This window comes from Carassius gibelio, chromosome B22 (assembly GCF_023724105.1).
Source record: "Carassius gibelio isolate Cgi1373 ecotype wild population from Czech Republic chromosome B22, carGib1.2-hapl.c, whole genome shotgun sequence".
In the NCBI taxonomy this organism is placed as follows: domain Eukaryota; kingdom Metazoa; phylum Chordata; class Actinopteri; order Cypriniformes; family Cyprinidae; genus Carassius; species Carassius gibelio.
Window position 1 is genome coordinate 32142521 of NC_068417.1, and position 14678 is coordinate 32157198.

At 35.5% G+C, this 14678-nt stretch overlaps 1 protein-coding gene and 1 long non-coding RNA gene across 7 annotated transcripts in view; one reads left to right on the forward strand and one right to left on the reverse strand.

Moving 5' to 3' along the window:
• Positions 1-11656, forward strand: part of LOC127988260 (uncharacterized) — a 50912-nt gene extending 39256 nt beyond the window's left edge. Inside the window, exons 1-5 of one of the 3 annotated variants that reach the window (XM_052590907.1) lie at positions 5302-5554; positions 5875-6192; positions 9840-9986; positions 10227-10348; positions 10805-11656. In XM_052590907.1, the coding sequence (XP_052446867.1) occupies positions 5530-5554; positions 5875-6192; positions 9840-9986; positions 10227-10348; positions 10805-10897 (705 nt within the window). In that variant the 5' untranslated portion in view covers positions 5302-5529 and the 3' untranslated portion in view covers positions 10898-11656. Of the gene's footprint in view, positions 1-5301; positions 5555-5874; positions 6193-9839; positions 9987-10226; positions 10349-10804 lie in introns of those variants that run through there. The other 2 variants (XM_052590908.1, XM_052590909.1) reach the window with 2 other exon arrangements.
• Positions 1510-3795, reverse strand: LOC127988274 (uncharacterized). Of its 4 annotated transcripts, none has more exons than XR_008161596.1 (4): positions 3265-3795; positions 3111-3176; positions 2298-2434; positions 1510-2166 (listed from the first exon to the last, which is right to left on the reverse strand). It is a non-coding gene; the product is annotated as an uncharacterized LOC127988274 (long non-coding RNA). The 4 variants fall into 4 exon arrangements; XR_008161595.1 differs by having other exon boundaries at positions 1511-2183; XR_008161597.1 differs by lacking the exon at positions 1510-2166 and having other exon boundaries at positions 2199-2434; positions 3265-3449; positions 3596-3795.
• Positions 11657-14678: the final 3022 nt, after the last annotated feature.

A 14678-nucleotide genomic window follows, 5' to 3' on the forward strand; every position in this document is an offset into this window, starting at 1 on the left:
TTACTTTTTGATTACTTTTCTAAATTTCTATTGTTTTCAAATGTTGATTATTTTGAATCATTTAAAGCAGGCAGGGTTAATGTTACAGTGGTACTCAACACTGATTACTCTCAGATTTTAGAATCCTTCTTCACTTGAATTAAGACTATAATTTAATTGTAAAGTACAACCACCTCAAAATAGGACTTTAGCAGCTCTTTTTACTTTGCAATATTTTTTAGGTTAAATACAGATTTAAAATCATAAGATATAGTTTAATAGCTATGATACTGTTTTTGAAATCAAATCTTTGCATAGCTATGACAGGAAACATTGGCATCTAAAAATGCTTTGGAAAAAAAGGCAGTTAATCTAAAAATAAAATTAAATAGATAAATAATTTACATAAACCAAAATAGGAAATAAAACAGTTATGGAATAAGCATGTGTCATATTCTGTGTCTTCAACTCCAGAAACATTGGTGTCTCATATTTTAAATATGTATGTGTGAAAATATTCAAATGTAACTCCCTTTGTAATCATTAACAATATCATAATTAACTGTGATTTAATTACATTTTACATTACATTAACAAATTGCTACATTTATTTTGCAATAGTTACATGTAACTAGTTACTGCCCAGCACTGGTCAGGTCTGATGATAAAAGATAAAGGACTGCATTTTTCAAGTGTTGGAATGTAAATGGCAGATGAGGGACGAAACAGGGACGTTCAAACTGTCTCAGACGAATGTCCTCCGAACGTCCGCCAGCGGACCAAATCCGGACGTCCTCCGAACGTCAAAAGGGGACCAAATCCGGACGTCCTCCGAACGTCCGCCGAACGTCCAAAGCGGACCAAATCCGGACGTCCCCCGAACGTCCGCCGAACGTCCGCCAGCGAACGTTATAAATCGGACGTACTGCGGACCTAAGCGGACGTTCGGAACGTCCGGGGGACGTCCCCTGTTTGCTGGGTTATTGGTGTACAGATGAGTGATGATTTTACAGCTTATTGGTATAGAGAATTATGACGCTATTAGCAGGATTGGAATGCGGAAGTAGACACTCAGATGAATAAACTTTTAATATAAATTAAAAAGTGAATATAAATGTTGTGTTTTTGCATTTATTGTTGCATTTCCACAACTTCCCGTATAAATACAAATAGTTTTGGATTACGACAAACAGAATAGAAATAAATGGTCTACTCCCTCAATGGCTGTAGTGTAGACGCTACCTCGGCATTACTCGCTGGTTTGAAAATGACACGGCAAAGTATGGTTATGTAGATAGTCATGGAGTACCTTGATTTATATATTTAAATTATATATACATACATATATATATATGTGTGTGTGTGTGTGTGTGTGTATATATATATATATATATATATATATATATATATATATATATATATATATATATATATCTGTGTGTGTGTGTGTGTGTAACAAATTGTCACCAGTCTCTGAACGTCACAATAATATTCTGAACATTCCCTTGGCCCCTACGAAAATTTACCATGGTTCTGCTACAGTAACTATAGTAAAACTATGGTGTTTTTATAATTGCAGCTCACAGTAATTAATATGCCAACAAATATTTTTACTACAATAAATCCATGGTTACTTTTTGCAAGGAAGGAACTATACAGGTTCTAAAGAACTTGCCCAAAAACACTCGTCACTTTCTGTTATTTGTTTTCTGAACTGCACTACTGAAAACCTCATTAATCCTCACAATCCTGTCACAACTAAATTAAGAATCCATTATGAGCAATGCATAGCAAATGATGTTATCATCAAATATGAGAAACCTTAAAGAATGATAGACTGATGTAAATGACTGAATCCTGTTGTCATGCTTATGTTTTCCATAGCTTTTTTATTAAAACATTATACACTGCAAAGTTTAACTTTAAATGACATCAATTAATACATCAAAACCAGTTGATCTCAGTCCATTCTCTATTTCCCTTCAATGAATTTAACACACAAATGTGTTTCATGCCGCAAAAAAAAAAAAAAAAAATCCTGTGTAAACAAAAGCCCAGAAGATCACCACGCCGGTCTCTTCCCTGTACCCTGGTGGGTTAAACTTGAAAAGGGCTCTGCACTGCAACCATTCCCTGATGCTGTACATCCGTCTGAACTCGTTCCGGTCAGGAGACAGGAGGACAATTCTTTCAGTTGGCCACAACTTATAGTGTAAAGACAAAATACATGAAAGATAATAATAATAATACAAAAAAGTTTAACAGCCTTCTACTACAAAATTCAATTGGAGAATGAGCATTAAACGGGGAAATCTTACTGTCTAGCCAGGCAAACTGTGCCGCTTTCCGAAAAACTTCGGAGCACATCCCTAAACCATCTGCAAACCAGAGAAAGTGTCAAATATGCAGAGTCACCCGCCGACAAAATAACTTCCCTGAGGATTTCCAGTGGAAGCTGTTGAATCAAAAACATACATAGGTTTATTTATACATGTATATAAAAGTTATTAAACATATAAACACGGAATACAGACAACCTTGCTTTAAACAAACTCTCATTAAAAACTCTATAGATTGTTGTCACAACTGCATACTCATTCTTTTATAATAAGACTAATAAAATGTTAATATATATAGTACTGTGCAGAAGTATTAGGCAAGTTAGTATTTTCACATTGAAAAAAAACAGTTTTAAGACAATTATTTATATCTTTTGCTGTTGTGTGTCAGTAGGATATATTAGTTTACATTTCCACACATTCATTTTGCCATTAATTGTAATAATCCAGTGAGATATTTGTATGCATGATCCACATGAAGATCTTTTACATTGAATATAAATATTTCTGTCTTATATGGTGAACAAAATCCACATTAGATCGCAAACAGAAGTTATTTAAAAAACTCGCTGCTGTCTGAAAATGAATTAAGCTGAAATGTTTTTAAATGTCTTTGATGCTGATGTTAACTGATAGCTATATATGAAATAATCCACAGTGCTGACCAATATAGTACTTGTACATAATACCAGTTTCACATCTGAACAACTATGTAGCTGTAGTAAGTAAAATACCTCTGCATGCACACATATGTAATTATTAGTTCTTAATGAATGTATGTGCACAATTAACCTGCTTTGCTGGACTCTGCCTGAAGACATGGTGAATGGTGAAGTTCCTCCCCTCAGTGGTTGAGCTCTAAAAGAACAAATGTCAAGAGGTAGGTATATTGCTAGATATAGTACAGAGTAATGTTTCATGTAGCAACATTCAAACAGCTACATACATTTGTGGAGTAAAGCTGTCCAGGAGAACAGAACACCACCACCTCCTGATCATGTCATCCTGAAAAATAATAATAATAATAATATACACACAAAAATCATGCATGTCTGTTCAAATAACTTGACAAATGTGATGCCATACCTCTGTAAAATCGAACCTATGAACTAAAGCCATGTACAGAGTGTACTGTTACAATCCACAAAGAACAATAAAATTAGCAATTTATAACAATTATTAACAATAATTATTCAAATTGAACGTACCATGGATAAATAAATGATCGAACATCGCATTTCATATTATAAGATATTTACACAACCACTTTTACTCACCTCAAGCAATCAACGGAATAGCGTTATTACTCTGCTGCTGTAGTTGCCACCGTTCTGTTTGTTTCAACGCAAACTGCCCCCTGCTGGCTCGGAGGAAAATGTCAAAGGCGGGGAAAACAAATATGGGCGGGGCGACACGTGTCGCTCCGCCTCGAAGTGTCGCCCCGCCCCATCGTCCAGACTGCACTCTGGGGTTACTCAGTCAGAGGAGTCTCAAAATTCACACACAAATGCAGTGAAGTTCACAGACCGCAAGCAGTTTGTAAATCAAGATATATGTGTGTGTGCATCAGAAATACATTTCTGAATCTTGTCCTGTGCATTTGTGAATCTTGAGTGCATTTGTAAATGTTGTTTGCATTTCTGAATTTTGTGTGCATTTCTGAATTTTGTAAGCATTTGTGAATCTTCTGTGCTTTTTAAATTTTGTGTGTGCATTTGTGAATTTTGTGCACATATGTGTATCCTGTGTGTGTATTTATGAATTATGTGTGTGCATGTATGAATCCTATGTGTGCATATGTGAATGTAGTGTGTGCTTAAACACTAAAAATACAATTACACCCCTAGACGGAAGTAAGAGGGAGAGGGAGAGTTTTCAGGAGTGATGATATTACTGCGCCGAGGTCAAAGTTCTCTTCCGCCATACATAATAGTTATCATATTTTATTCACTTAGAAAATCTCCACGTTTTATTTTGTCACTATACTTACTCGTGTTACTACTAATGTAACCGTCTTTAAATAGGGAAAACATGATAGTGTTTGGTGGCTTCTAAATTCATCCTTGTGTTCATATTGCATTCATATTCTGCTGTTCTGTGGCCGCGGATTGCAAGTGACTTTGTAATTTAGTTCATTTTTTCTTGTCTTCACAACCTGGCTGCTGTTGTAAAGTGTTGAGAGATTCAAACAAAATAAAAAAGACTGCAAGTGATGTCACTCGGAAGTGAAAGTGCCTGAGAGTGCAAGTCTGCAGCCAGACCCTTCTCCTTATTTTAAGAGGATGGCACCAGAAGGCTGCCAGCATGCCTGCATAGACCGTGAAGTACGAATAATTTGACGTGAGAAAGAAATCTTTTGAAGCTTTGAATCAATTAAACCAAATTGATTCAAAGTCTTGAGCCCCTTTCACACTGCACGTCGGACCCGCAATATTCCCGTAACATTGCCTGGTCGCCTTCTGTGTGAAAGCAACCACGTCCCGGAATTGATTACCGAATCGAACCCGGGTCGGGGACATAGTAACATTGCGGTAATCGATCCGGAACGAGCGCTGTGTGAACAAAAGCCAGATCTAATTCCGTATCGAAGTGATGACGCGCGTTATCGCGCGACTTTTTTACCGGCTGTTTTGAAGGAAGATCAACATTCGCGACGAAAACATATGTGCAAACTGTAATGAAGCAGAGATCAGTTAGTTCCTCACTTTCCGCGCTGACGCAGAGATCGTTTGCTTGCTTCAGTTAAAGTATAATGTGCCAAGCGTTGTCGACTCGTACATTACACGTCACGCGCTGATGTCACGTGTCGTTACGGGATCTTCAAGGGTTGTGTGTGAAAGCACGCACATATACCGGGTCATCACTGGCAGTGTGAAAGTGCCAAATCTAGCGACCAGGGAACAATTACAGGAACACTTTACCCCTGTATTTGCCGGAATGGCAGTGTGAAAGGGGCTTTGATTGTCTCAATTCAGGTTTTTCCCCCTCACTCCCCATGTTTATTTCCATATCTTACCCTTTAGATTTATATGATGTAATATCTCCACTCAGTTACTCATGAAATGTAGACGATAGGTGAAAGAAAAAAAAAACTGATCAGAGCAGACTTCCTGTGGTTGAACTTTTTCTCTTTTCTGCATGTGTACTAGCATTCAGTGCTGTCCGGGACGAACTCAGGTTTCATATCAAGTGTTTTATTTGCAGCTACAACATGAGGATTTTGCAGCTCCATCTCTGTGAGTATTACAGCTTTTAATGTGCTCTCTGAACTTTATTTCATTCAAAAGTTTAGACACACTAGATTTCTCTTGATAATTTTAATGTTGCATGGAATATATATGTATATATATATATATATATATATATATATATATATATATATATATATATATATATATATATATATATATATAGACTAATGTATTGTATTTCAAAAGGAGTGGATAGTAAAGGAAAAGCAGCCAACAATTGTTTTTAATTTTTATTTATGTATTTATTTATTTACTTACTTATTTTTTACTTACTTATAGTCTTTGTTTTTATTTTTTTCTTGTAGGTCTGCTTATATGGTTTCAAGCAGGAGAAACTTTAACAGATCAGCTAGTACATTTGGGGCAAAATGTGACCATAAACTGTGATTTTGAAAAAGAGGTTCATTGGTTTTTACTGAAACTTCCATATTCTTCATTTATATTGAGCACTTTCCCAGGCCCTCCTTTTTATTACAATGAACATTACAGACAAAAATATTCAGTGAAGTCTCAACATCTGTTTATTAATAATGTCACTATGGATGAGTTAGGAGTTTATTTCTGCATGATAGCAGACTTAACAAAGCCACAATTCAGCAACGGCACCAGACTGTACATCATTGGTAAGTGCACTATTGCTAATAATATCACCCGGCCGTCACAATAGTGACCGTCAGTGTTGTGGAAAATTACTTTTTAAAGTAACGTATTATAATAGTGTGTGACTTCATAAAAAAAGTATCTAATTACATGAATTACTTTTTATGTTAATAAAATGGGATTAGATAATGTAGGCTACTTTTGTGTTATTTAACATATTTAATTATTGCAGGTTTTCATCCATTCTGAGTTTGCATTTCAATGTTTTAATACATTTTGATGAATACTAAATCAGTTTTTTTGAGAGTTGGATGAATTAATTCACAATCACATTTAGCCTCTGTACATATGATTTCTCTCAATATGGGGACAGGAGACTTGTCAGTCAATAAATGGGGAAACAAAGTACCTGGCATTACTTTTTGAAAAAGTAACTCAGATATTTTCTTGTAGATTACATGTAATGCTTTACTTTTCTAGTAACTTGATAAAAGTAAACTGATTATGTAACTCACGTTACTTGTAATGCGTTACTCCCAACACTGGTGACCATAACACAATTTCTTTCCATTTATAAAGCTCTAAAAACCTTACTGACTAATGTTTTAGCACACTTCCTGCTAATACTGAAAAAAAAAATAAAGGGTCTTAATTAAATATGTGCAGTTTCACATGATTAGTGCAAATTGTCTCATGACCAGAACAGTTTATTTCCTGTTTGCACCTTGAGAAGATGCATTAAAGCACCAAAACTACAGGCTAGTAATGTATGTTAAAGAACCACACAGATGGGAACTCAAAAATTACCTGTATTACAGTGTATGATGTAGCTGTCCATCAGTGTAAACAATGTGCAAAGTAATTAAACCAAAAAGTACACGATTTATAAAGTTATTGGCTTCTAAAGTAAGGAGTCGACTCTGAATCGCTGAAACGAGTCGTTATAGATTTCAAATCTTTTGCCCATCTCTATGTACGTCACTAGGAACACTTTGCATAATAATCTCCGCCTACCGTCTTGAGAGAAACAGAACTCTGACCTGCCCCCCCCACACAGATGCTCTGTTTGATGTGATAGGATCATGTCGAGGAGACAGTGTGTTTTATTTTTTCACTGCCAAAGAATGAAGATCAGAAGAACCAATGGCTAAAATTAATTTTTACCACAATACCAGAGCAGTACAACAAATCCCTTTTGTTGTGTTCACAACATTTCACAGATGACTGCTTTTCTAATCTCGGTGAGTACAGCGGGATTTTCAAAGCGTTTGGCCATAAAAGATGGTTCATTACCAACTTTATTTAGAACAACGAGCATCTCCGAATCACAACGCTAAGTATGATTATGAAGTTATGTGTCTGTTTTCTCCCGAGCGTCTTATCAGTATGTGTGCTGTCTGCAGCCTGTCTGCGCTGATCGTCATGTACAAACACGTCATTAAAATGAAGTGTAACTCCGTGAATACTCAACGAAGAGACATGAGAGAGATATCTATAGAAAGCTTGACATGTCTACTTTAAAACTAAACAAGTGCTGCCGAAAACAGATATTCTGTGATGAAGTAATCCATATGAAAACAACGCGATGTCTGTTTTTCATGTCTCCCTTCGTTATATCTAATGTGACCACGCCCCCGTGCTGAACGCGCTATTCAGATTCAAACTGAAGCGCGCGGCTTGAATACAACCACACAGAAGAAAAAGCAGCGAGACTGCTCAAGTTTTTTATTTTACTGTTTGCTTCGCGGTGAGAGGAATAAGACATAATTCACCCCAAACAGATGCTAACCCTCTTGGATGCTAACGCATAGTTTACCGTGGAGGTGTATGCGGAACAACCAATCAAACCTGACTATGTTAGTTGACCAATCAGAACACAGTATGCTACCGAAAGGTGGGGTTTAAGGAAACTGAATCTTTTGAACAGCTTAGCGCGAACCGTTTGGGGATCTCTGAGAATTGAGGTAATTTAAAATGATATTTTGACAAAATGACAATGTTTTTTAACCTTGGATGGATTTAAACCTAATGTACAGGACTTATAAACAGTGATAAGAAGCTTAGAATTTTCATCTTACTGGATCTTACTGTTATATTTAACATAGATATATAACAAAGATTTTTGAAACACATGATCTTTAGGGAGTGACTAGTATTAATAGATGAATTCACAGATATTTAGTTTTGTTGTGGTCATAGAATGAGTAAACGTAATGATGGTCACCCCACATGGAAAGAACCTATATGTGGATATATGCGCATATATGAAATCTATAGGCAGTGTATATGCACATATATGCTGCATATATGCACATATATGATAATATATATGCTGCATATATGCGTATATATGCAAAATTGAGGTACATATATGTGCATATACAGGAAATATAGGTCTCCTGTATTGCTTCTTCATATCCACATATAAGCCCTATACATACAAGATATGTCTTCTATATAGCTAATGGCAGGATCTGGTCATTTTGTAGCTCATATCCCATTTTTGACTGTCATACATGATGCCTAGCTCATATTTTCTATTATCAAGGCTAAAACTCAGAATTAACGAAAAAAAATTATGCAGCGGAGGAGGCGGAGGAGGAGGAGGATGATGAGGCGCGTTATGACAGACCTTCAAAGAATAATAAAGATATATATATTTTTTTCTGTTCAGTTTTTTGTCTTATTTTTGTTCTTGTACTATTTGATTGTTCTTGTAAATACATAATGTACATTTCTACATTTTGGACTTTTATTTATGTTGCCTAGCAGCTATGGATTTTAATTTTACTATTATAGGTGAACATATAGGTACATATATACATGCATATACTGTATGTACCTATATAGGTATATGTATGCACATATATATCTGTACATATATGTGTAAGTATATGTGTGAATATATGTATGTGTGTATATATGTGTAAATATATGTGTGCATATATATATATATATGTGCATATATGTACATATAATATAGGAAAAAGGCAAATTTTATATATGTCACATATATTAAAAACCTATATCAAAACCTATATTGAAACATATATGTTTATATAGGTTCTTTCCATGTGGGTCAATTGTGACCGGTGGGATAACGGTGAACTGAGGTATACAATATCTAATTGCAGTTGTGAATGACAAATGACAATACAATTTTGCAATTACAAAATATTGCACTGAATTTATTCTTCAAATGTTGATGTTGTGATTTTGTGATACTCGAAGCATTAATATGCAAATTTGATGTTACATCTTACAAAAAAGGTAAAAATGCTGTGATGGCTGAATTATTTATTTTTTTCATCTCAGTGTTCCTATCAGTGTTTTATGCATAATATTAACCCTAGAATGTGATCAAACTGTTAAAATAGCTGGGTTAAGACATCTAACCATTTTTATGACTGCAGAAATATGTTATTTCAGTACACACATTATCCCACCACCGGTCACAGTTGTGACCACACATAAAACACAAATTTTCACACACTTTTCCAAATAAATAAATAAATAAATGAAGTATCGATTATTTCAAAGCGTTACCAATGACACGTCTTTTGGATATCTTCGTGTCTGGGAAAAATCTGGGATTAAACTGGTTAAGCCGTTCAGTATAGTGATTATTTAGAGATTGCTAACCGATTGTGACTTTATTTTTCTCTCACAGAACAAACTCAGAATTATACAGTAGTGCAGAATATTCAGCAGAATCATACACTGGTGAAGTACATTGAGCAGAATCAGACGTCATGGCAGACTCTTACCCTCATATCTGGACTGATAAATGCTGTTTTAGTCATTGTTGTTGTCATAGGTGAGTTTTCATTAGTAAATGAAGCAACTCAATGTTGAATGTAAATCGTATGAATTTGCACAGTCCCAGTTTTTTTATTTTTCCAATGTTTATATAGAGTTCATTTATGTCCCACTGATGGTTGGATTTAGATTTAGATTACCTTTATGCTTATTATTATTTTTATTTTTTTTTATGTATCGACACAATGCTGTAAGTGTTGTAATTGCATAAACATTTATTACTTTATTCAATTCTCAGGACTATTGAAGGGTTGTGTTTGTAGAAATAAAAGACCTGCAGAACTTTCACAACAACTTCATAACACTGATCTACAGTCGACACAATTAATTCAACAGCATCGAGATCCAAACCAATCACAGGTACATCTATCTATCTATCTATCTATCTATCTATCTATCTATCTATCTATCTATCTATCTATCTATCTATCTATCTATCTATCTATCTATCTATCTATCTATCTATCTACAGTATCTATCTCTGTCTGTCTGTCTCTCTGTCTCTGTCTGTCTCTCTGTCTGTCTGTCTGTCTCTGTCTATCTCTCTTTCCTTCTCTCTGTCTGTCTGTGTCTCTGTCTGTCTGTCTGTCTCTCTGTCTGTCTGTCTGTCTCTCTGTCTCTGTCTGTCTTTCTTTCCTTCTCTCTGTCTGTCTCTCTGTCTATCTGTCTGTCTGTCTGTCTGTCTGTTTATCTGTCTGTCTGTCTCTCTGTCTCTGTCTGTCTGTCTGTCTCTCTGTCTCTGTCTGTCTTTCTTTCCTTCTCTCTGTCTGTCTGTCTGGCTCTCTGTCTAAACTCATTTCCTCTTTGCTCTTTCAGCATGCTGAGGAGGATTCTTCTGTGTTGCATACAATTATTCATCCTGGTCAAGTCAACAGCACTTATGTTGCTTTGCAGCTGCCAAAACTATAAAAGGAAGTGTACAGCTGAACTCAAACTTATTTCACAGCATGTAAGAACAAACTGAAACTCTTGTGGTTGTCCAAGCACACATTTAGATGATGGACGTGCATTGTGGGTTGGTTTGCTTCAGAAAAAGTGTTGTGTCTAGACTGGTGGCCTGCACTTTGACCCAGTCCAGAGTTTTTCTCTTTGCCTTTGTGTTATACTATAAATGTAAATCTTTACATTCATGTTATTTAATATCTTTCACTTATGAAGTTTAGGGAATAAGGTGGACGGAGCAAACATGACTTTCTGTGATTGATGTGTTTGATATTTTGCTAACATTTGTGTATCAGGACGCTATGATATTGTACGCATTATAGATTTGATAGTATATTAAGACCTTTCAGTGACCTTAAAGTGCTAATTAAAAGACTTTTTAAATGTAAGTGCCATGAAATCCCTTTATATCATCACACTTCTGCAGAATGCTTAAAAAAGGTGTGATAATTTGCAGGAAGGAACATATGGAGGTGGGGACAGCCACACACACGTCTAGATCTGAGATAAGCAGAGTAATAATAGCAATATTTGTCAACTGAGAATAATAGTTGTTCTGAACATGTAGGCTGCTATAGCTGGAATTCAGCACCAAGTCTCATAAATCAGCCAGTAATGTCTAAAAACGCAAGCATTGGATCAGATTTCTCATTCTTTTTGACAATGACTTTATGTTAAATTTCCATTCTGTTTTCTCCATTAAATACAAAGACTGTATGAATAAAACTTGTGTGTTTGAGCAGTTTTATTGCAAAAACAAATGCATGCTGAGTGGACTCTGGCTCTGATTTTAACAGCTCTGTTCTCTATTGAATTTAACATTCATTCATAGTTATCTGTATTCAAAGAAAAAAAAAATCGAAAATAACATACAGTTATTTTTCCTGGGCATGCCTAACTTGTCTCTAGTGATCTTTTATGGTCTCTTCAGTACATCTTTCTCTTTAGTGAAGAAGACACAAAGTGCCTCTACTTGGCAGAGACAGGATGAGCAGAAAAATTTAATAAAAATCTCAGTGATAACACTAGATGTCAGTAGACTCTAATCACTGGAACTGAGTCTGTAAGAAACATTCACCATAAATATGCAATTATTATTTTTTTATTACTAGTTTATTACATAACTGTTAATAAGCAGGGATTATTTAGTTATATTCATGCAGTACTCTGACTCTTTTACAAGGAAACAATAGTAAATAATAAAAACATAATATAAATTATGAGTATTAAGGTGGTTTATAAGTTCAAGTCTACTTTATTGTCAATTCTTCCACATGTACAGTACATACAGTACAGAGAATCGAAATTGCGTTACTCTCAGACCCCCAGTGCACACAGATAACATTAACATTAAAGCCTAAAAATCTAGATCAAAATATAAAATGTAGATACAACTATAAAATAAGGGAATGTTTAAAAAAAGACATATAATAAAATTAAAAATAAAGTTAAATAAAGCAGCGCAAGGCAAAAGGCAGATAGAGTGCACAAATGAGCCACAAACCTGGAAGCAAAAAAAATGATGAAACCACTTCCTGGTGGGCCACATTTCCAGTGCAACTGCCTTAAAATACAACACACACACACACACACACTAAAAATAAATAAATAAAAAAGGATCTTGATTTGACCAGCTTAGTTTGTGATTCAAACAGAAACCTGTTGTGGTTTGAGCCTTATTTGGGTCAATGTATAGCACAGAAGTCAACTATAAATGTTTTTTTTTTTTGTTCTGTTGGGTGAACAAATGGTACTTGTTCCTAATAGTGTGTCTATTTATGCATGTGTGGTTGGTTAATTTGTGAGTAAAGTATATCTAGTCCAACCGTATCTATAGGGCTGTAGTACTCGAGTCCGGTCTTGGACTCGAGACATTTTTCTGTCGTCTCGGACTTGTCTCGGACTCGTTGTATTTGCACTCTGACTTGTCTCGGACTTGGCCATTGGACTCGCCAAGTCTTCTAGTTGGTCTCGACCGAGTCCAGCAAAAAAAATACAAAATAAAAAAATTCTCCTTCAAAACAAAACCACATTTGTATGATTTCGTGACTGAAAACGTGTGGAAAACGCTAGGCGCGCTGCTCTCCTTATTTCCAAAGCACTCTGTAATCTGCGCTTGAAGTTTCAGCAAAGAATAAATGGAATTCCAGCACTAAACATCCCTTGTAGTAGCTCTGCTAATATATTCATTTACAAAATGGCTATCCTTGTACAGCTATGATCATCTGTTTCTCCATCTTGGCTTTGCTTTCAGTATTGTTCCGGGAAAGGATGTGCATGACCAGCGGTGCACTAACTGCGACCTGAAAAGTTTAGATGTTTCTAATTTAATTTTCTACCTGTTAGATTGTGTTTTATTTACGTCTACACCCAGATAGCCTTAAACGTACCCTTTACAATAATGAAATACTAATTATTGTTGTACAGTATAGGGGTTGCAAGACTACTGATTTCTGCTAGTAGATTTTTTTTAAGAAAAAAATGCTTAAGTTACTGGACTACTCGTGGTTCATGCTATTGTAAATGAAAACACATTAAATAGTTTTTTTTTTTTTATATCAATCAACACATATTCATGTACAGCCTTATGCAACAATTACACATGTAAATTTTAAAAACTTTAAAATTATGACATTACATATTTACATTTTCATGTAACAGCCAGTATTTGTATCTGTTACAATCACAACACTTTTCGTATCTGCATTCGGATACAACATCATACAGTTACTTGATAAGACCGTTATGACTTTTTATATTTTTTTTTCGTAGTTATCACTGAACAAGTATGTCGTGTTAAACTAAAATAATTATTAATTTCTAAAATAATATTTATCATACAAGCAGAGAGATGTCATGACAAACGTTAAGTGATCATTTGAATACGACTGAATGGCAGTGCGGCTGTTTGATTGGTGAGCGCGCTGTGCTTATTGTTTCACATCAGCCTAAGCTTTAAATCATTGCCTTTTAAATATATACAAATACTATAACGTGTAACGTTTTTTAAGCCATTAACCTTGCCATTCCGAATAAGGTATTTGGCTTCAGGCACAACCCTAATTATTACATAACATATTTTATTTTTACATGTAACATAGATAAGGTCATATAGTAACAGCTCCACGCAATATTGTAATTCTAAAATTCACATCGTACTTGCCAAGACTTTGTATGCATTATAGTTAATGCAAGCTGGAGTAGTTGATTGTTTCCGACAGCGCCGAGAAGTCTATGCAAGCACTAGTACAGTAAGACTGTACTGTACTAAAATTTCGCTATATTTATGTGCGCATGCCCAGTATAGCCAAACGTATGCCTTCTAGCTTTGCTGTGCGCATTTGTCATATCCCGAGCTTTGCGTGTGTCTGTGCACTGTGCCAAGGCATCAGTCATTTACATCTTTGACCACAGACATGTCAGAAAAAGCAGCATTATAAAGTAAATAAAATGAAAATAAAGTACATACAAATTATTTGACCTTACAGCTCCAAACTCTGTTCTAGAGGGCCAGTGTCCTTTATAGTTTAGCTCCCAGGGTCGGACTGGGGGTAAAACCAGTACTCATTACCAGGGCCCCAAAGGAAGAGAGGACCCTTGAAAAGTATGAATCTGAAATATATTTTATTTTACCTGGATATTTTCATGGGTGGGGGGCATGGGGGCCCACCAGGACTGCCTATGTTAAGGCCAGCTGGAGCTAAACTTTTCAGGGCATTGGCCCTCCAGGATCTAGTTTGGAGACCCC